The sequence below is a fragment of the Pleurodeles waltl genome, chromosome 12, assembly GCF_031143425.1.
Source record: "Pleurodeles waltl isolate 20211129_DDA chromosome 12, aPleWal1.hap1.20221129, whole genome shotgun sequence".
In the NCBI taxonomy this organism is placed as follows: domain Eukaryota; kingdom Metazoa; phylum Chordata; class Amphibia; order Caudata; family Salamandridae; genus Pleurodeles; species Pleurodeles waltl.
In genome coordinates this window covers 606,086,475-606,107,262 of record NC_090451.1, presented here as the reverse complement: position 1 = coordinate 606,107,262, position 20,788 = coordinate 606,086,475, and the positions used below count along the sequence as shown (strand labels likewise).

The 20,788-nt window shown below is 44.8% G+C and overlaps 1 protein-coding gene across 1 annotated transcript in view; it reads right to left on the bottom strand.

The window, feature by feature from the left end:
- NTRK1 (neurotrophic receptor tyrosine kinase 1) overlaps nt 1-20,452 on the bottom strand; it is a 265,651-nt gene extending 245,199 nt beyond the window's left edge. The window contains exon 1 of the mRNA XM_069217861.1: nt 20,087-20,452. Coding sequence (XP_069073962.1) covers nt 20,087-20,283 — 197 coding nt within the window. The 5' untranslated portion in view covers nt 20,284-20,452. The remainder of the gene's footprint in view (nt 1-20,086) is intronic.
- Nucleotides 20,453-20,788: the final 336 nt, after the last annotated feature.

Sequence of the window (20,788 nt, the reverse complement as noted above, 5' to 3'; positions counted from 1 at the left end):
ATAACACAACAGATGAATATACGAAATCCCAGATTTTTTTTTAAAAAAGTTGTGGGAACATTATTGTGACTTTTCTGCCACAACTACTGGGTATAAACTTCTCCCTACTCTGGAATTCCTGTGAGCTGGTTGTATTACACCGTGGAAAACCACCAGTCAAACGCTCCTTATACATCATCTTGTGCTTCCTAAGTTACAAACTAGTGAGGTAGGCGAGGCAAGCATTAAAAAAACATGGCCCTTATGCATGTGAGCATCATACATTTCACATTTCTGTGAACGTTTCATGTGAAACTAACTTAGAAATGAAAATAGTCCTATTGATATACCAAGGATCCTCAAATGGACGAGAAAAATCAGTCTCCTTCAGACTCTGACATTGTTCATCACAATACCTGGACAAAACAAGTAATGGTTAGAACTGGGAAATCTAGAGCATCTTCTGGATAGCATGGATACTAACGACAATAATGTACATCAAGGATACAGAACAGGTAATCTTGATCGAAATGTGGCAACAAGAAGATCAAATCACCTTCGCCACAAGAAATCTCACTCCTATCGGTATTGCTCAGGTAAGAAGGCCTAAATTAAATTGCAGAGACCTTGGTGGGACACAGAGACAAACCTAGTTCACAGTTAAAACCTGGAGAAGGCTTAGCATCTTCCCGAAATACTCTTTGAAACGGGTCATTAGAAACGTTGCCATGCTAACCATTTGTTAGCAATATACTGAAGAAACATATGCAATGGGAAGAGATCTAGCTATCCACTAATTGTGCTCCAGAGCCCTTCCCCTACTCTGAAGTCCCCTGTGACAACTTCTCCCACAGCAGGGAGAAAAACCTTTATCTTGGTGTCAGACCCTAGCCCACCTTCATGTATAACCAAATCACATCTGGAAGTAGAGCATACCCACCAACCTGAATCTAATAGCTTCAATCTTTCTGAACTCACTGCTGACTCTTTCCCATTACTTGTCTTCCTCAAAATGCACTAGTCAGCTGTACCCTTTTGACGCAGATTTACACACTCACATCTGGATGAAGGTCTCTCACCCCGTACTTTGAACATCAGCTATTGAACTACTGGTAATGCTAGGGATCATTTTAATTGATTTTCTCTGGCACTGCCTATGTCTTTACAGTGTTTTAGTTTCTGTTACTGACGTCAATGGAATATGTTAGGGTGATCAAATTGGCAGCTGACAAACTTGCTCTATGTATGCATTAGCCTTGCCTGTATTCTTCTGCCCCCTTTTCCTTTTCCCAAACCACAATACTACTTTCTGAATTTATCCACCAGTCTTTTCCGTCCCACTGTGAATTGCCTCTTGGATTACTCATTTTCAAAGGATGCAACATTTATGTACCACTAATGTACTCACAGCGTCAACACCCAGAGTCGTATATTTGAGAGACCTCATAACTATTAGAAGACTCATGGAACACCCACCCACTCACAGCTATGTTATTCACCCTACCCTTATAGCAGCATTTCCCAAATCCTGACAAATGACCATAGCTAGATACAAGAAGACTATCCTTCGATCCCATTTAAAAACTTGCGTAGAGGAAAGCGAAGTCTCAATACTTTCAGCGTAAACCCTGTAGGGTGCAGTTGGTGAGGAAATCAGCGCTGTCCAAAAAAAAAGGCAAAGATATGTAATCACGATAGGAATGCTCTGTGAATGATTTTATTGTGCAGTACAACAGATATCCACCAAACCCTGTTAAGAGAACTAGAAAAAGAGAAGTTTGGTCTAAGTATTATTTTCATCGTTAAAGAGATATATACATTAAGTTGTATGAAATGGCATCTCTACGAGTGGCGAGCCTCTTGGCTGCCCAGTTGAAAAGGAGGAAACCGAAATGGCCACATCAGCTGTACTCGATGTATGGGGACCTGAGCACACCTATCCAATAAAAATTGTGGACATCTTTGCTTCTCTCCTCAGTGATTGCTAGCTTTCGAGAAATACTGACACCTTTGAGGCAGAGAAACGATTCCTGAACCGCTTACCAATTCCTTCAATTTTGGATGAAACACTTCATATGACCTCTATAGAAGCAGAATACTCAGACATTCCACACTTCTAACAAAGCCATCCCTTTTCTTCCATATTTTCATTTTAGATTTAGAAATTCTAGCAAAAATTCTGGTGAATTGACTATAAAAGTCAGTACTTTCCCTTTCTCATGACACCCAAGAAGGCTTTGTCTGTGGGAGAATCTCCAAACAGCACTTAAGAAAGCTATTTAATTTATTATTGCAGCCAAATACTCACTCTGGATATTCCTTCACTGTTTCTGGGCCTAGAAAAGGCCTTTTACAGTTTCAAGTGGGGGTATAGGTTTACGATAGTGGACACGTTTGTCCGTAACAAAATTTCAAAGTAGAATAGCTATTTGAGTTTCTGAAGGCACAGGTAATATGGGGTGGGTTCATATCTGACCTCTTAACAATCTGGAAAGGCACCAGAAAAGAAGCACTATCTACAATTCTCTTTATTCTTGTTGTAGAACTGCGTTGATTCTCCAATGCAAAAGTTTAAGCGACAAATACTCATGAAGGGGATCCAATGTGCTCTTGATGTCAATGATATTCTGGTCACCTTGACTAACCCAATGACATCTCTCCTTTGCCACCCTGGATAGAAAACCTTTCAAATTTCTATGGTTACTAGATTAACTGGAGAAAACGTGTAGTCCTCCTCAAGTCGAGCAATCAGAGCAACAATAGAGGGACACAATTTTGAAAGGCTTAAAAGTGAACTTAAATACTAAGGGCCATATTTATACTCCGTTTGCGCCGAAATTGCGTCGTTTTTTTTGACGCAATTTCGACGCAAAACTAACGCCAACTAACGCCATATTTATACTATGGCGTTAGAGGCGAATAGCGCCAAAGTTCCCGGAATGTGCGTCATTTTTTAGCGTGAACCCCTTCCTTGCGTTAATGATATGCAAGGGAGGCGTTCCCGTCTAAAAAATGACTCCCAGGCCTTTACGTGGTATTTATACTCCCGGGCAAAAGCGACGCCCGGGAGTGGGCGTGGCTAAAAACGGCGCATTTGCGCCGCTTTTTAACGCCTGGGTCAGGCATGGCGTTAAGGGACAAGTGGGCTCAAAATGAGCCCAGAGTGCCCCCCCCTGCCACCCTTGCCCACCCCAGGAGGACACCCAAGGCTGGAGGGACCCACCCCAGGGACATTCAGGTAAGTATTTTTTTTATTTTTTTTTAATAATTTTTTGTGGCATAGGGGGGCCTGATTTGTGCCCCCCTACATGCCACTATGCCCAATGACCATGCCCAGGGGACAGAAGTCCCCTGGGCATGGCCATTGGGCAAGGGGGCATGACTCCTATCTTTACAATGATAGGAGTCATGTTGATGGGGGATGGGCGTCGAAAATAAATGGCGCAAGTCGGGTTACGACGATTTTTTCGACGTAACCTGACTTGCCCCATTTTAAGACGCCCATGCGCCATTTTCCCCCTACGCCGGCGCTGCCTGGTGTACGTGGTTTTTCTCGCGCACACCAGGCAGCGCCGGTCTGCTTGCGCCGGCTAACGCCATTCAATAAATACGGCGCCCGCATGGCGCTTCAGAATGGCGTTAGCCGGCGCAAAACTTTTTGACGCTAAACTGCGTTAGCGCAGTTTAGCGTCAAAAAGTATAAATATGGGCCTAAGGATTTCCAACCAATTTGGGTCTATTATAGTCCTAGATGACTTTGACCAACTGATAAATACAATCTCTATCTTCAAGAGATGTTCAGGTTTTATTTTATCAGAATGTCAGTCTAAGAACTGAAGGTCATGTCATGTCTTGTAAAAGAACATGTGATACTCTGCTATTCTTGACAAAATAGATTAACTACTTGCAGGTGGTTCATTCCGTAACTTTGATGAGCCTGAAATGGAATTCAGCTTTGATGCAACCCAATATGGAAATAACAAACTGAGAACACCTTATAATGCAAGATTTGATCTATTTAATCATCACTTACTACTTCACCCATACTCACATACATCCAAATATAAAGCTAATTCTGAAGAGTCACCTCCAGGCTATGCAGTGTTATTACAAAAGAGGTGTTCTCCATTCCAAATGCTAACTATTTAGGACAAACTTGGCAAAAGGTCTTGTCTCAGGAGTGCAGGGTTTTGGGATTCACATTACTATTGGAAGTTCACGACAAAGCCTTCCAGGAATTCAGACTTAAATTCACTTATTATACAACCCTAAACAATTGGTACTGGGCACCGTCCAGACTCATCAGGGCAGGGTTGAGTAAGTACTCAAATGCTGGAGATGCAACCACAATGACAGTGATCTTCATGTATTTTATGGTCATGATCTGTATTAGCACCCCACTGGTCAGACAAACGGCACACTCTAACTCCATTCAACACATGTTTCAACTTTCGGTGAAATTACGGTAGCACAATTCCACAGATGCTCAAAAGACTAACTGATTGCACTCGATTGCAATCTCTCTGGCAGTCCTTAGAGGTGTTTATTTTCCATCAAAGGGGATCACATAAGGCGTCAACTCATGGAGATTGCATGACAGAGAAATTCCCTATGCCCTCACACTATAGAATAATATATGGAATTCAGGGTTTCTTTCGACTGAAAGATAGGCTATATCTGTTTTTAATCCTACAACATCACAATCAGTGCATTCAATCTTGTGCTCAAACTGCATTTTTGCCAACATCCCTACAATTCATAACTCTCCCACTGATGTTCAGAAACACTGGTGATACATTTTTAATGAAAGACTTCTCTACCACTATACCCCTCTAGGAGTAGATAACAGTACTATTATCACATAAAGGGCCATGCAGCTTGCCCCCGCCTACTCTGACCCCTACAAGAGCATCCAGGAGGATATATAGGACACATTCCAATAACAAAAAGAAACCCTTCTGTTTCAATATCACTTATAAAGTCCTCACAGAAGAGTAGTTCCAAAAGTTAGTGTAAATTTGTGCGCTATGCATACTGTGCTACCAGCTTACACTTTTATGAAGCTCAGTTAAATGCACTTCGTATTATGAGATGAGCTTTATTACATATTAGATTTTATTTTTTATTTATATTTAAAAAACAATTAAGAAGTATTCAAATAAAAAAGATAGATAGATAGATAGACAGACAGACAGACAGACAGACAGACAGACAGACAGACAGACAGACAGACAGATAGATAGATAGATAGATAGATAGATAGATAGATAGATAATCACCTCCACTAAAGGTTTGCTGAGGGTGTTTGTCAAGAAAAGGTTAACTGTGCACCTGGAACAGCTTTTTAGCAAGTGGTGCTTTATTTCTGCCTCTCTAGTAGCATACATTGATTCGTGGTGAACCCACATCATGTAGCTGATGTAAGTTTTTAAGCATGCACTATCCACGTAGCTTAAAACATTAAAAAACACATACTGAGAGCATGTTCTCTTTCGAGGTGATTCCCAAAGCCACTGCTGTTTGTAATTCAATCAAGGAGGGTGAATAAATGCATTTTCAAGGGCAAAAATGTAGAGTCATAGAATAAGGAATAGTGGCTTTATGTCCTCATAAAAGGTAAATTGTTCAATGCAAAATTCTACCGATGTGGACAAACCGTGTGTAATCTAGATACAGCAGTGGATTTTCAGTCATTAGTGACTGGGCCTTGGAACAGATGTTGGTGAACACCCACAGACTTACAGGTTCATGAAGAAATTAAACATTGCTGACAAGTTCTCATCCTGAAATCATGGACAGGTTAACTCGTCAAGGACAAGAGTACAGGGTCGGACTGGAACTAAAATTGGCACGGGTTCCAAAATAAAAGTAGCCCTCATTAGTTTAACAGATAACTAAAAAGAGGTAATTTCAGGTCAGTCAACAGTAAAAACCAGCCCACGTGGTCATAGAACCGGCAAACAACTGCTAAAAAAAACCCTACACACAGATCTGTCAGTCCAGCCAATCCAGCACTGCCTGGTTGACCTGTGGGCCACTCCGACCCTTCAGGAGTAATTGCCTTTTCGGAGAGGACAGAGATGGAACTTCAACTAATTCGTTCAGTTTAGCTGCAGGGGTTAGTGCACTAGGAAAATAATTTTCCCATGGTGGGAAAAAGCAAAGCAATTTTAACTGAAAATGCACTCGTGTTACGTTTCCATGCTTGGAAGTATGGAAATGTTCAATTTCTGTATTCATATTACTCTTGGATAATTATGTGCTGCATGCATATTCAAGCACAACTCCCCAGTGCATTGTGAGTTTCTAAAAAGCCAAAAAAATAAGTTCTGGAGTATCGACGCAGAATTGTAATTCCTCTTTTTAACCCTGGGATTTTTGTGACTGTAGCTAATTGCTTGTTATATGGTGTAACGGTTCCAACCCCTGAAAATCTAAGTAACGCTACACACAGATAGATTTACAAAATGTCACAAAATTATTCAGACGTTTTAGCCTCTTAGAGAAATACATTGTAGAACAATTTGATTTGGGCTGACAGAAACAAAACTTGTGCACAGAAAGCAGCTTTGATATAATTCCCTAATAATAATAATCATATGTGGTTTTCTGATTACTGCAGGGTGCTAATATCAGCTAAGCTGTCATTTAGGTTGCGTGGAATGGCACACCGTGCCCAAGCACGCTACCCCCCCACCACAATACTACAATTCAAATTTGGCCACAGTACTAACTCGAGAGGAGTAATTTTCAGATCATAGTTATAATATTGACAGTCAGGGTGGAACTGGAACACAACATAGGCCTGGTATCCAAAATAAAAGTGCTCCACAAAAGCAAATCAAACAATTAAAAATGTGGCCTACCATTACAAATCGGATCAGTTTTGATTTGCAAGATATTGGCCACTCTTTGGATGCATGCTTGCTGCAGACAATGTTTCTTGCATTATCAGGGAAATCAACAGTTAAAACCGGTCCACCAGACATAAAACAGGCCCACAAATAGCCAACAAAATGGCCAACAAGCTGACCTGTCATACTAATCCTTCTAGCACTACCAGTTTGCCCTTTAACCCAATCCAATTCTTCTTACAGTGCCGAGGTAAGGACAGTGAATTATTTTCTTCTCTTGATATTCAACAATTGTTTTAATATGTAATTGAGCACCTAGGGGAATACACGTCGCACCAGCGCGAAGAGACCCGCTTCAAGTCATGGTCATTTTATAAATGTTGTTGCTCATTTCCTCACCCCGGTGATAAAGGAGTATTTAAGTAGGTTTTTTTTGTTTTTTTTGCTTCATTTAGATTCTCATCTCCCTCTCAAACTTCTCAGAAATATTTGACAGTATGAGTTTGAGCAGTCAAAATAAGTAATTCTACACTGTGCTTCATGGGAGAGGTGCTCACCAAACGGGTAGCAAGATACAACGCGCTTAACCTGCGGTTATGCTATAGCAGTTTTTGTTTTTGCTAACATCACGCACTTCACCCTGTCCTTCGGAGCGTCCGCATCTTCCAGAAATCCAAGACGAACCTGAAAATGGCCATGTCTACAAATATCTTTAGCTGGTATAAAGATATGGGACTAAAATCTTCATTGTAGTCCCACATCTTAGTAGCCAGTTTACCCTGACCTTTGCCTTTCTAAAACCCATTCTCTGACCACCATCATCTCCCTATTGTTTTTGCTCCCAGTTGACTTTCTTTTAAGTGTTCTGAAGAGGCATTTGGCATTGTGGTGTTACAGAAAACAAATCAGTAAATAACTTCCTCTGGCCTCAATCTTATCAGAAGCACAGGCCTCCAAATTATTACATGATATACTTTATAGCTATGGTGCATTATCTACAGAGCTAGAAATTTTGGGACTCCACTATATTTCGATACAGATACATTGTCTATGTTTCAATCCCTGTGAATTATTCTAGATAGCGTTGTACTCCATCCTATACATTTGTCTATTCCTTTGCACAAGGAACTAAATCCCATATTTATACTTTTTGACGCACAACTGCGCCAACGCAGTTGTGTGTCAAAAAATTTAACGCCGGCTAACGCCATTTCAAAGCGCCATGCGGGCGCCTTATTTATTGGATGACGTTAGCTGGCGCTGCGGACTGGTGTGCATCAAAAAAAATGACTCTCACCAGGCAGCGCCGGCGTAGGGGAAAATGGAGCTTGGGCGTTAAAAAATGGGGCAAGTCAGGTCTGAGGCAAAATTGTGGCCTCAACCCGATTTGCGCCATTTTATTTTACGCCCAACCCCCATTGAAATGACTCCTGTCTTAGCAAAGACAGGAGTCATGCCCCCTTGCCCAATGGCCATGCCCAGGGGACTTATGTCCCCTGGGCATGGTCATTGGGCATAGTGGCATGTAGGGGGGCACAAATCAGGCCCCCCTATGCCACAAAAAAAATCGAAAAAATATACTTACCTGAACTTACCTTAACTTCCCTGGGATGGGTCCCTCCATCCTTTGGTGTCCTCCTGGGGTGGGCAAGGGTGGCAGGGGGTGTTCCTGGGGGCATGGGAGGGCACCTCTGGGCTCCTTCTGAGCCCACAGGTCCCTTAACGCCTGCCCTGACCCAGGCGTTAAAAAACGGCGCCCATCAGGCTGGGCGCCGTTTTTTAAGGCCTGCCCCCTCCTGTGCGTCAAAATGACGTCACAGTATAAATATGGGGCACAGGCCTTAAAGTCATTTTTTAGAAGGGAACGCCTACCTTGCAGATAATTAACGCAAGGCTGGTTCACCCTTCTAAAAAATGACGCACATGGTGGAACTTTGACGCCCGCGGGGTCGGACGTCAAAGTATAAATATGGGGCAGTGTTTGCGCCGAATGTTCGCAAAAATTTTGACGCACATTCGGCGCAAACAGAGTATAAATATGCCCCTAAATTCATGCAAACCACCTTGGCCTACTTGAAGAAAGCAGACTGTGTTTAACTGCCCTAAAAAGAGAACACAAACAACCCGAGATGTGGTTAGCTCTATTGGACTTCAACAGAAAGGTGCTGCCAGGGGTCACGTGGTTGAAAAGATTTTGGACCAACATCTGTGAAGCCCCTTCAAATTTAGGGAGAAGCTGCAATTCAGTGTGGCGCAGAAAAACACGAATTAGTTCTTACAACTCAGAATTCCTTTTAGGCATTGCTTTAAATGGGCAGGTACTGTCCAGGCCTGAGTACTTCCACTTCTATAGTTTGAAAGGAAGAGTACCTGAACTTCTCAGCACTACAGTACATGTAATTGGAGAGTAACAGTACTTTTCAGAAGTAAATAGGCACTCTGAATAGTGAGTACCAGCCTTTTTACATTTCCATCTGAAGCACTGACTTTAGGTAACGTTGTGTTCTATCGCTGTTTATCTCACCTTCATGCTTTACAGACGCACTGACAACCTCTGTTGATCCAGAGGACTCTTGGTTGTGCTATTGGGTCGTGCAGTTATCACGAGATGTGGTTGCGCCGCTACTTGAAAGGAAGAATACTTGTAAATAGTGGACAATCTATGGTGTATTATTGGATGGAATACGGGGTAGTGAATTGAGATGCATTTTCTGTTCATTTTTGTTTAACCTTTGAGTTTCTTTCCAAGATTGTATTTATTGCTTTCAATAATAAGGATTGAACCGGCGTTTTTTGTTAGTGTCGTTTTATTCAGCATTGCTCCGTGACAGAGTAATGACCCAGCACTGCCAAGTTACATTCCAATAGCAGAGATCAGGACCCCACGGCGTGATGTCAGGGTAGCAGTTCTCAGGAATGCCATGGGATTCTGGGAAAACGAGCCGTCCGTCCTCTCTTTCCTCCGTAGTCATGCATGAAGCTCATCGCCATTCAAAGCATGATGGACACATTCCTTCGCCAATGCAGGAGGGGAAGGCCCGGGGTCAGGAAGGCCCTCGGTCGGACTTCAGAGAAAGCTCTGAGTCGGCACTTACGGGCCTCTCAGTCGCAGCCGAGGCTGGCAGGAGGGCCCTGGGGTATCGAGGGCAGAGGGGGGCATGCGTCAGAGCCCGCTGGGCCGACCTTTACTCGGCCAGAGGCCGGCATTGTTCTCGTCAGCTGAACTCGGGAACATCGGCGCTAGGGGCAGAGGGAAGTGCTCATATTATAGCACATATACCCGTCGACATATGACATCATATAACAAACACCATCAAATGACATGTGGATATTAATCAGTGCAACTACTCTATACTCAATCCTGCTTTCACGTATTGGAACGCTTGATTAGCAGGGCTGTCGCGAAAACGTCCACACACAACTGCGAATATAGGGAGAAACTAAGAGATAAAGAACGCAATGGTTTTTAAATTACTTTTCAAGTTCTCCCTTACTATTCCATGGCTGCGCCGAGCCTCTTGTCTGAAGTCACAAAGATTTGCGACGCTTGCCCGGCGCAGTTTCCATAGTTCATAAGATCAGCCGTCGTGCTGCTTACATTTGGGGCCGTATTTATACTCCGTTTGCGCCGAATTTGCGTCGTTTTTTTCGACGCAAATTCGACGCTAAACTAACGCCAACTAACGCCATATTTATACTATGGCGTTAGAGGCGTATAGCGCCAAAGTTCCCGGAATGTGCGTCATTTTTTAGCGTGAACCCCTTCCTTGCGTTAATGATATGCAAGGGAGGCGTTCCCGTCTAAAAAATGACTCCCAGGCCTTTACGTGGTATTTATACTCCCGGGCAAAAGAGACGCCCGGGAGTGGGCGTGGCTAAAAACGGCGCATTTGCGCCGCTTTTTAACGCCTGGGTCAGGCATGGCGTTAAGGGACAAGTGGGCTCAAAATGAGCCCAGAGTGCCCTCCCCTGCCCCCAGGGACCCCCCCTGCCACCCTTGCCCACCCCAGGAGGACACCCAAGGCTGGAGGGACCCACCCCAGGGACATTCAGGTAAGTTCAGGTAAGTATTTTTTTATTTTTTTTTAATAATTTTTTTTGGCATAGGGGGGCCTGATTTGTGCCCCCCTACATGCCACTATGCCCAATGACCATGCCCAGGGGACAGAAGTCCCCTGGGCATGGCCATTGGGCAAGGGGGCATGACTCCTATCTTTACAATGATAGGAGTCATGTTGATGGGGGATGGGCGTCGTTAAAAAATGGCGCAAGTCGGGTTACGACGATTTTTTCGACGTAACCTGACTTGCCCCATTTTAAGACGCCCATGCGCCATTTTCCCCCTACGCCGGCGCTGCCTGGTGTACGTGGTTTTTCTCGCGCACACCAGGCAGCGCCGGTCTGCTTGCGCCGGCTAACGCCATTCAATAAATACGGCGCCCGCATGGCGCTTCAGAATGGCGTTAGCCGGCGCAAAACTTTTTGACGCTAAACTGCGTTAGCGCAGTTTAGCGTCAAAAAGTATAAATATGGGCCTTGGTGCATAGGTTGCGCCAAGCCACTACGTTTCTAAGCGCTGTCTATATACCTTCCAATGAATGTTTACTTCTGATGTGCATAGTGAGCTGCCGCGTACCAGTTACAGAGCGAGCAGGACCCGAAGACCCACTGCTGTTATTTGTGCAGCGAGTGCCAATTCACTTTATTCTGACAGCCAAACTCATTCTTATTAGCATTATAATGACAACTGTAATCATTTAAAAGACTAATCATTCTAACTAAAGCTGTCGTATTTATTATAAGTATTACAACTACTCTAGTCATAACAGCAACAGCAGTAGCAGCTGCAACAGCTACATAATAATAACAATCCTAATAAAATAATAATAATAATGGTGATAATAATAATAATGATAATAATAATAATAATATTTCGGTTATTGCTATTATTGTCATCATTATTATCATACTTATTATTACTATTATTTACAAATGATAATAATCCACAACACCACCATAATAATGTTTTTGAGTGAGAGGTTAACAGAACTACCACATTTGTGGTCGCGTGGAAGCCTGCTTCTGTGCTGCGCACAGTTATCACCATGGTCTTTCTGCGCGTGAGAGAGGTGGGGACAAGTGGCCTTGAAGCTGAGTGAAAAGAGGTCCGTTTTTATTCGAGGGACAACATGCCGCACCGGAAACGAATGGGAACGACGTGGGGTAGGCAACAGTGGGCACGTGGAACCCCGCGCGCCTCCGAACACCTGCTCGGAGACCGTGTTTGGTTCGATGCCTGGGCTGAAGGCCCGGGCGCGTGCTCCAGGTCTCCCACCCCGACTCCATTTCTTCCGCCTCCTCAGAAGCAGGTGGAGGAGAGCGGGGAGTGAGAGGGCCGGGGCCTGGCTCTCCTGGGACCGGGAGTACTCCAGGGAGGAGTATCACAGTGCACGAAAGGTGCTCCTCTTTGAAGAGACTGCCCCTGCCCAGTAGGCACAGAACTAGGAAATGTATGTGATGTACAGAAGCCCACTGGTGCTTCTGTTCGTTTAAAACCCTGGACATCTTTTGCCCCCCCAACACGGCCCCACCTATAGCGCCTATGTGTTAGGCCAGCGTATTAAAAAACGGAAAGTAACTCTCATAACGTTTATAGATATAAAATAAAGGGAGATCAACAGTTTACAAAGCAGACAGAGACACACGTCATGACAGAAAAGCAATACTATTTTGATGCCATTTAGTGCCTTGCGTGATGTCATCTATGCCCATTCCAATACGGTATAAAATGGTTTGATGTTACATGTCCATTGTTATGTTACATGCATTTGTTGTTTTATATGTATGTATGTACTGAGATGCTTTAAATCCCCATTTAGTTAGGACATATTCTATTTTGATATGGGATACTCTAGGGCAGTGGTCTTCAAACTTTTTAATGCCGCGCCACCCCAGTTGAAAAATAAAAATCGCTGGCCCCCTCCTCAGAATTTTTCACAATTATTTTAGAAAGATGGCAATGTTTAAATATGTCTAAACCTATTTAAACATTGCAGTTAAGTACTGTTACCTTTTTTAAACTGCAATAACATGCTTCTGCTTAAAACAAAGGCATGTTATCTGTATAATATTTCTTTTGGCCAGAGTTTGGCGCCCCTCCTGGGATCACTTGAGGCCCCCCTAGGGGGGCCCGCCCCCCAGTTTGAAGACCTCTGCTCTAGGGTGTTGTCATAGATACTGCTGTGATATAACATGCCCTATTAAGCTGTCAGAAACGTTAAAGTGATACATTAAGCTTAAACCCAAATTTGATGATACAGGTGAGCAACGTGATATAGTCTACCCTACTATGTTATAGCCTTTAGAGTATAATAAATTCTGTTGTGATGGTACAGATACCTGGTATGACACTTTACAGCCCACTAGAGTGTCAAACACCACTTTAAAGAAGAGTTGTTGCCTGGTGGCAGAGCTACAGCTACATATAGACACACGACTTGCTAACCTCTTTCCCTCTTGAACAAGCTGTTTGATTCTGGGCAAATGTATTTGTCCCCTGGCACCCTGGTACCACTGGCTGGTAAGATCGGAAAGCCGCAGAAGAAGGTACCCCTGATATTAATAGCAGTAAAAGAACAATAAGCCGCCACTATTGTGTTATCGCATATGTTTGCAAGGGCCCATTTCTCCTTACTGAGATTGTACAGATCCTTGCTATCGGGGCACACTCCCTGATGTGACGTCAAATATCTCTGTTGTAATGGCATTCCCTCTATTAAGATGAAACATCTATGCCATGTGACATAACTCCTATTGTGCTCTTACAGACCTGTGACGTTTTGGTGTCACAGATCGGTGTTTTCCTTCCATTCGTTATATTGTAAATCTCCAGGTGATGGACCGGCATACACTCGATTGCCTTGCCCCAAACCAGTGACAAAAGCATACCTCTAATTGTAATGCCACGTTTGTGTTGCAGTGGCAGACACCCTCTTGCAACAGGTCTGTGCAGTAATAGCTTGCACCTGTTGTGATGTCATGTTTCACTGGAGGCGTGGTGTACGCTCAGTTGAACTCCCCTAAATCTGTGTTGTAATGGTGCACTTTTTGTGGCGTCGTAAATGCTCTTTGCGGTGGTAAAACGTCCTATTCGGTTGTTAAAGAATCTACATGATACTGTCAGATACCATTTTGCTCCACGGAGGACTAACACACAGCGAGTAGTTGCCAGTGATGCAGCAGGTACAGTGGCACCGGTGCCCAGATACATGAGAGGTCCACTAAACACGATGCTGTGTTTTTCTCCCAAACAGTCGGTGGACCATTTTCGTTGCTTACAATAGGGCCAATGGCACCTTTGTAATGCCACTGGCTAAAACACCTGTGGCCATGGCTTGTAATTGAACCCTTTATTCCTGGAGCCAGGCCTGGTTCTGTGGACAGTGGGGTGGGCACATGATAACGAGCCCTCCTGCAGTGCCACTGACCAGATGCTCTCGACCCTTACCTTGGCATCCCAAACCTGCGCCTTTTCTCTTCTGAAAGAGCTTAAAGCAACCTCGCTGCGAGGCAATGGCACAAAACGCCATTGTGCTTTACAAGATCCTTATTGTGATTGGTAAATGCTATCTCCACTGTGACGTAATAGTTCTATAGTGATGTCACAGAGATATAACTTGGTGTTTTTGCGGCACTATGATGTGTTATCGCCACTGTGATGTCAAATATCGCCGTATTCCACAATGTGCTTGTATTCTGTGTTCCTATTTCAAACTTATGCGATCTATGCGACAACAAAGCCCTCATCCAGGACTACAAACAGCTAAATAAGGGAGCACGCGCCCTGGAACAGTAATCTCGCAATTTACTAAAATGACAGACGCGCCCGAGCCGACAAGTACAGTGCAAGGTGCTGAAAGACAGCAACCAAGAGGGCCCACCAAGGAGAAAGCAACACAACTCTCCATAATGGTTCACAAGGGAAGCACAGGGCAGGGTCCGGAATAGGGAGAGCCGCAGAGATACAGAGCTGCTGGGAGCAATAGCGCTTTCATGTTTTAAATAATGCGTGCTGTGGTCCAAGGTTTTTAGGGACCCATCGCCAGTGCGGGCGGCTGTCTGGGCTGCCGCCGCCTTACTGTTGCTCCCAGCACCCCACACTTCCTGGTATTTCTGTCACCCTTGCGAGTTCTTCTTACCCCTTTTTCCAATATTTCTCTTTCTCCATGCTCTAACTTTTTATCGCTTCCTCCGGGTCAAATTCAGACGATGATAAACGAATCATGGTCCCACAGAAACGAGTGCACGACCCGACTACCCGCAACCACCGGTACAAATTAAGAGAGAAATGTAGTACTGGGTGGAAAAGATACGAAAACGCAAAACGGTGGGGACTGCGGGATACTGACGGAGGAGAGGGATGGGACCCCAGAGACTGTGCTGCCTAGAACTGTCTAGGTGTGTGGATGTACTTATGTGCCCTAGAAAGAGGGCAACACCCCTATACCAACAGATAATGATTCAATTAAGGGAGGAGTAGGGTGCTTTGTGCTTATATTAACATATTCGTTTCCAACAATTGGAAAAATCTCCAATATTCAATAGCAAATCTAGTGCTCTACAAACCAGGGGCCATGAGTTCAAGTGCTGGTCAAATCTTTATATATAAAGTGTTTTGAAATAAACTATATTGTTATGATTGTAAATTATGAGTCTATGTTTTTGAATATTGCAGAGCTTCCCATTTTTGAAATCCGTTTAACACACACACAATACACTGCCTGCCCTCCTCCTCCCTTAGCTAACGGGGAAGGCAGACAGTGTAATATCTGCTTTACCAAGCCTCATGAACGTGCCACGGAAACCATCAAGGTGGCCACCCATATGTCATCATCGGGGACTCATTCAAACATGGGGTGAGATCTCAACTGAAGGCAAATGTGGACTCCCATGAAACGACGCCTGTGTAAAGAAGTGTTAGTAGTAAGACGACAAGGCGCTGTAGGTGGGATGGCCCTGAAAAGGGAAGGGGGCTGTGGGAAGGAAAACAGCCTTCTGAGCTAAGAGGGCCTTTCCAGGTCAGTTATGGATGTCAACAAATGCTTTCTCGTCAGGTGAGGTGGTCAGCTGATAAGGATGGACAGTACAGACACTTTACAACCCAGAAAAATGTAATGTGCTGTAACAATTTTGTATGGCGTAAATAAGTTCTAACTCACATTCTACGAAAATATAGCCCTTTGTCTTTGGAGATCGAAATTCAATACCCAATGGAATTATATTTGTGTCCATAAAATTCGAGACATATTTCTGTCAAATGATATGTGTTCTGACATACAACCAATCTAGAGTGCAGATGACTTAATAATGAATCCATGGATAAGCCACAACTGTTCATACCAAACCCTTGCTGAAAAGGCCACTGGTCTTCGACCTGTCTGAGCGTCTTTATAGCGATTTTTACCTCCAGAACTAACAAGATATTTTTTAAACCAAACTCATTGCAGTGCAATTTGCTCCATATTTGGGTTTAGGTATTTACCACAGTTCACTTTTAAAAAGAGCACCCCCAAGCAGCAGTACTAAAACTGACATTATTCCAGATTGTTGTATCATTGCAGCAAACCTGCAAGTCCGAATGGAGAGAGATGATGGAAACAAACTCTACTCTCACGACGAGCCTTAGCCGAGTGCCTCCATGGGTTGGGTCTCCTTGTGCAAGAGGTATACCAAACCTCAGGAATGAGAAACCACTGGCACACAGCACCCAGTATACAAGGTGCCCAACACCATCTCTATCCCTGCAGTTGGTTGGCTGAGGAGGAGGCAACAGTACTAAATATTTAAAACCCATCACATCCTGCTGCTGTGTTAGTTCACAGTGAATGTTGACGGTCCCATCACAGAAGCCGAACATTAGTCCAAATGGATACAAATGATTATGTGATCTAGATATAGGAGGGATAAATGACTCTAATGCCCATCTGCCTATTGTGCAGAACATACTTGTGTGTTTTTGTTCATTAATAAGGTTTGCTCTCATCAATGTATGCACACTATTTTAAACCCAACTGGGGGAACTAATTGCGAGAATGCTGTATTCTAGAAATTCAAGAAGGAAAAAGCAAAGAAAGAGGCCATGTCTTGATTAAATCTGTTACATTGGTGGTTAGAAGCTGGGTCTAGTAAGAGATATTTCCTAAATCAGGCTTCGAGGATTTCTGTGATCCCGGAAATTTTCTTCCCTAAAGCTTCTATTCCTCGTCTGCCAATACTCTGGAGTGTGCAGAAAAAGTGGGACGCTCAGTGTTGAGCACCCAGGGCTCCAACCTCCCTTGGATATCCCCATAAGCAGCAACAAGTACCAGCAACATTAGTGGGGGCATGCCAAAAACACAGTGCCAGGTCCTCTGCACCCAAAATATATTACCTATGTGATCACATTGGGGAGTGGCCCTCCTGAGAAAATATGATAATTAAATGGTAAATAAGTACACTTTGCACACTATGAATACACCTACAATCTAAGATACCAAATGGCAGCTATTCAGAAGAAAGACAAGCAAGGCAGACTGTTCTGCACCCCCCACACTCACCACGGACATCATAAGCCATCCATGAGTGCAGAATCAGAATGCCATGCGGTACAAATGGGCAGTGGCACCGAGTTTCAACACCACACTCCATCAACAATCAACCATGGGCACAGAATTCAATTTCATGGGGTATTGTTGGGCAGCCCTGTCTCCTCTACACACAACAATAACATAAACCCTCTAGGGGTACTCACTACCCTGGGGTGCTGCTTGGGTTTAGAGCATCACCTCCCACCGTGCGTGCACACACATGCACACACACACACACACACACTCACTGCCACTTCAAGCCCCCCAAAGATACTGAATTCCAGAGCCATTGGGTAGGCTTGTCTCTATTACTACCTCCCACTCCTCATCAGCGCTTACTTTAGGGAGGTGGGACCAGCGCCGCTGTACTGGCCGCAGAGCTTGGGGGTGTTGTACTTTGAAATATCTCATGGGTTAAAAAGACTTGCTGCAGAGTTCCTTGAGTGTCTAGCAATTTTAGGGCAAGTCAAGATAACCCTAGGAATTAATGTACCTTCTTTGTCTGTTACTCATCATAAAGTAGTGCAGTGGGTTAACCTGCCTGCTGCAAAGTACGTGTAACATCAAAATCACAGAATTTAGTTTCCTGTAAAGAGTTCTGTGTGTTACTGCCTTTGTCACAGAGATCTTTGTCTTACTTGCAGTTCATAAGTTACAAACGTTATAATACAGCAAAGTGGGCTATGATTTGGCATCAAAGAGTTGCATGCAAACTGCAAAGCATAGGTTTCGAAGCTATGCCCTCTCACAGTCTTTTATTATTCAGAGGTTGCTAATAAATAGTTCGTTTGGGTAGAAATAAACTATTTGTAAAGCCAGCCACTGTGTTAACCTTTTAAATCCAGAGTTTATTTTTCCTCAGAGCAAGCACTCTTAAACTATAATACCTGCCAGTATGGGTGACATGTAAATCCCACACCTTGTAGACCACATTGTCTTATGTAACAGGTCCTTTACATTGATTTAAATACATATGATTCATCGTCTCTAAGCAATGTGTGCGTGGCGAAAAGCACACAGACACTCTACTGTGGTACGAGTAGCAGTTTAAAAAAATGAAATGCATGTGAGAAAGGGACAATGGACACATGAAGGGCACCTTTGGAGGGTTGTAGTGAGAATCAGGTCATTGGGTGCACCAACAAAGATTGTTGCACGGGGCACCACAAGCCCTAAAGCCGGCCGAGCTCACTGCCACCATAAACATTTCCCGGGCACAGAATTCTTCCAGTTAGGTATAAGTGCCCTACCCGCAGCACCCGATCAACACGAGCATATAACTCCCATGGGCACAGAACTCCAGTGCTACGAGTTATAGCGAGGCGGTGCCCCTCTCCTGCACACCACCACCTTCATGGGCACAGCATCTGTGTGCCGACGCAGTACCAACTTCTATACAAATATCCACACCATCAAAAGCAGTAAATGGGCCAGATTCCAAAAATCATGGGATACACCAGAGCAGAAAAGCCCCCTCACCACCACAATATCACTTCAGTTGGCACGCACTCCATGCAACATCGTGCACGACAAGGGGTCCACCCCACCCCTCCATAATCCATTAATAGCCACACAATCTTCAAGGCACTGTGATATCAGACCGCTGCAGAGCCAGTGCCTCTAAGTTTACAGACATCTAAGTAAGATTAAAAATACTGATTAATACTCTGGCTTCGGGGACCAATCAGGTGCCTCCTTCACATGCCATAACAGCCTGAATCCGAAGGAAGGCCCGCGCGGGCTCGAAGGTCGCTAGACAATAACATCTTTGCACATTTTGTGGGCGCCGGAATCCGCAGCATAAGGAGATGTTTCTCGGGGTGCCGTACAGACCGGCAGGGAGGATACCTGAGAGTCGGAGTAACAGGTGCCCGGCACATTGTAGCATTAACAACGAACTACTCTATATCTCGCTCATTGACAGTTATGAAATTGTCATATTCTAGACGGGGAGCGGGCGTGGGGTCACCAATTTAGGGACACATCCCTTTTTCCTATCCCCAAAGGTCTAGAAGTGAATAAAGAGGAAAGCTTCTGCTTCTGGAGTGAACCTGCTTCTATCACATTCTTGAAGTGCGGGAGTTCTTGGCATTGGGCATTGACGGTGGATTGGTGGGGAGTGGAAACTTAATATCCAGTTTGTGAACGTGAGCCCCACCCTTCAGAGTCCAGAAACTCTGTGACTGATGGAGTAAGAATGAAGAGACGCCTGGGAAGACCCGCTTTTCGATCCGACGCCTCCCTTTGTAAGCCAGGCCACCCTTGGCAGCTCTGCGGGTCTCAGTTCGCTTCCCAGACAAAGTCCGGTCACACCTAGAAGTTGCTGTGTAAAAGTGACCGCACTATGGCGCGAGATGTCGCGACGCATCTTCTTTTTCGGTGTGCAAAGGGAGACCTGGCACCAGAGATTCCACTCCCACTCTCGATTTAAATGAGTGATGCCGCTCAAGTCGCTACTGTTCCTCGCCACTCACTTCCCATTTTGGCCAGGACTGGAAACGGTACATAAACTCCAGCAGCAGAATTAGTCAGTGAGTGAATACAACAAGAGGCTCCTTCACCAAGTGACATACAAGTGTAATACATAACGGGATGCTAAAGACAAGTAAAAAAGTACGTGGCACTTACAGTTCGGTCAGGTTCTCCATATCCCCGAAGACAGAGAAGCTGCGCAGGGTGTTGGGCTCCAGACACTGCACCGAGGTCCCGTAGCACCTGCAGGCTTCAGGGCAGGGGACTACCAGAGGGAAGAGGACGGCCAGGCACAGCAGCGCCCCTAGCGCCCCGGGCTTCCCGCACCCTCGGCTCGCCTTCTCGGACTTCATGGCACCGGGTCCCCTCACTGCACCCGGCCTCCCGGCAGCATCCCTGCCTCGTCTTCGTGGCTGGCGCCCGCAACTCTTCTCTGCGCTGCCCCGTCCCCCTCTGGATGCAGCGCGCGCTGCCCTCCCTGCCTCCGCCGGCGGCTGCTACCCTCAGGATGCGAGCGTGTGTACAGGCATCTCTGGGAGCGATGCTTCCAGGCTCCGGGGCGGGGCTTCCAGAGACACAACAAAAGGGCTCACCTGCTGGACGAGCAGGGTGGTGCCCGCGGAGAAGCTAATGCACGGATGCAGCTGGGGAGGCACTGTCTAGGTCCCACCAGCAGCCCAGGCACACGTCTCTTCCATTTAAAAACTGGGTCGGACAAAGCTCAGTAGCACTCTTAAAGAGGGTAGCTCTGTCCAAAGAAGCAATAATTATTTCTGAAAGATAGGAAAGAGGCAAACAAAAAGGGCAAACGCCGGGTAATGATCGGGAAAGAGAAAATAAGAAAGGTATAAACAAATG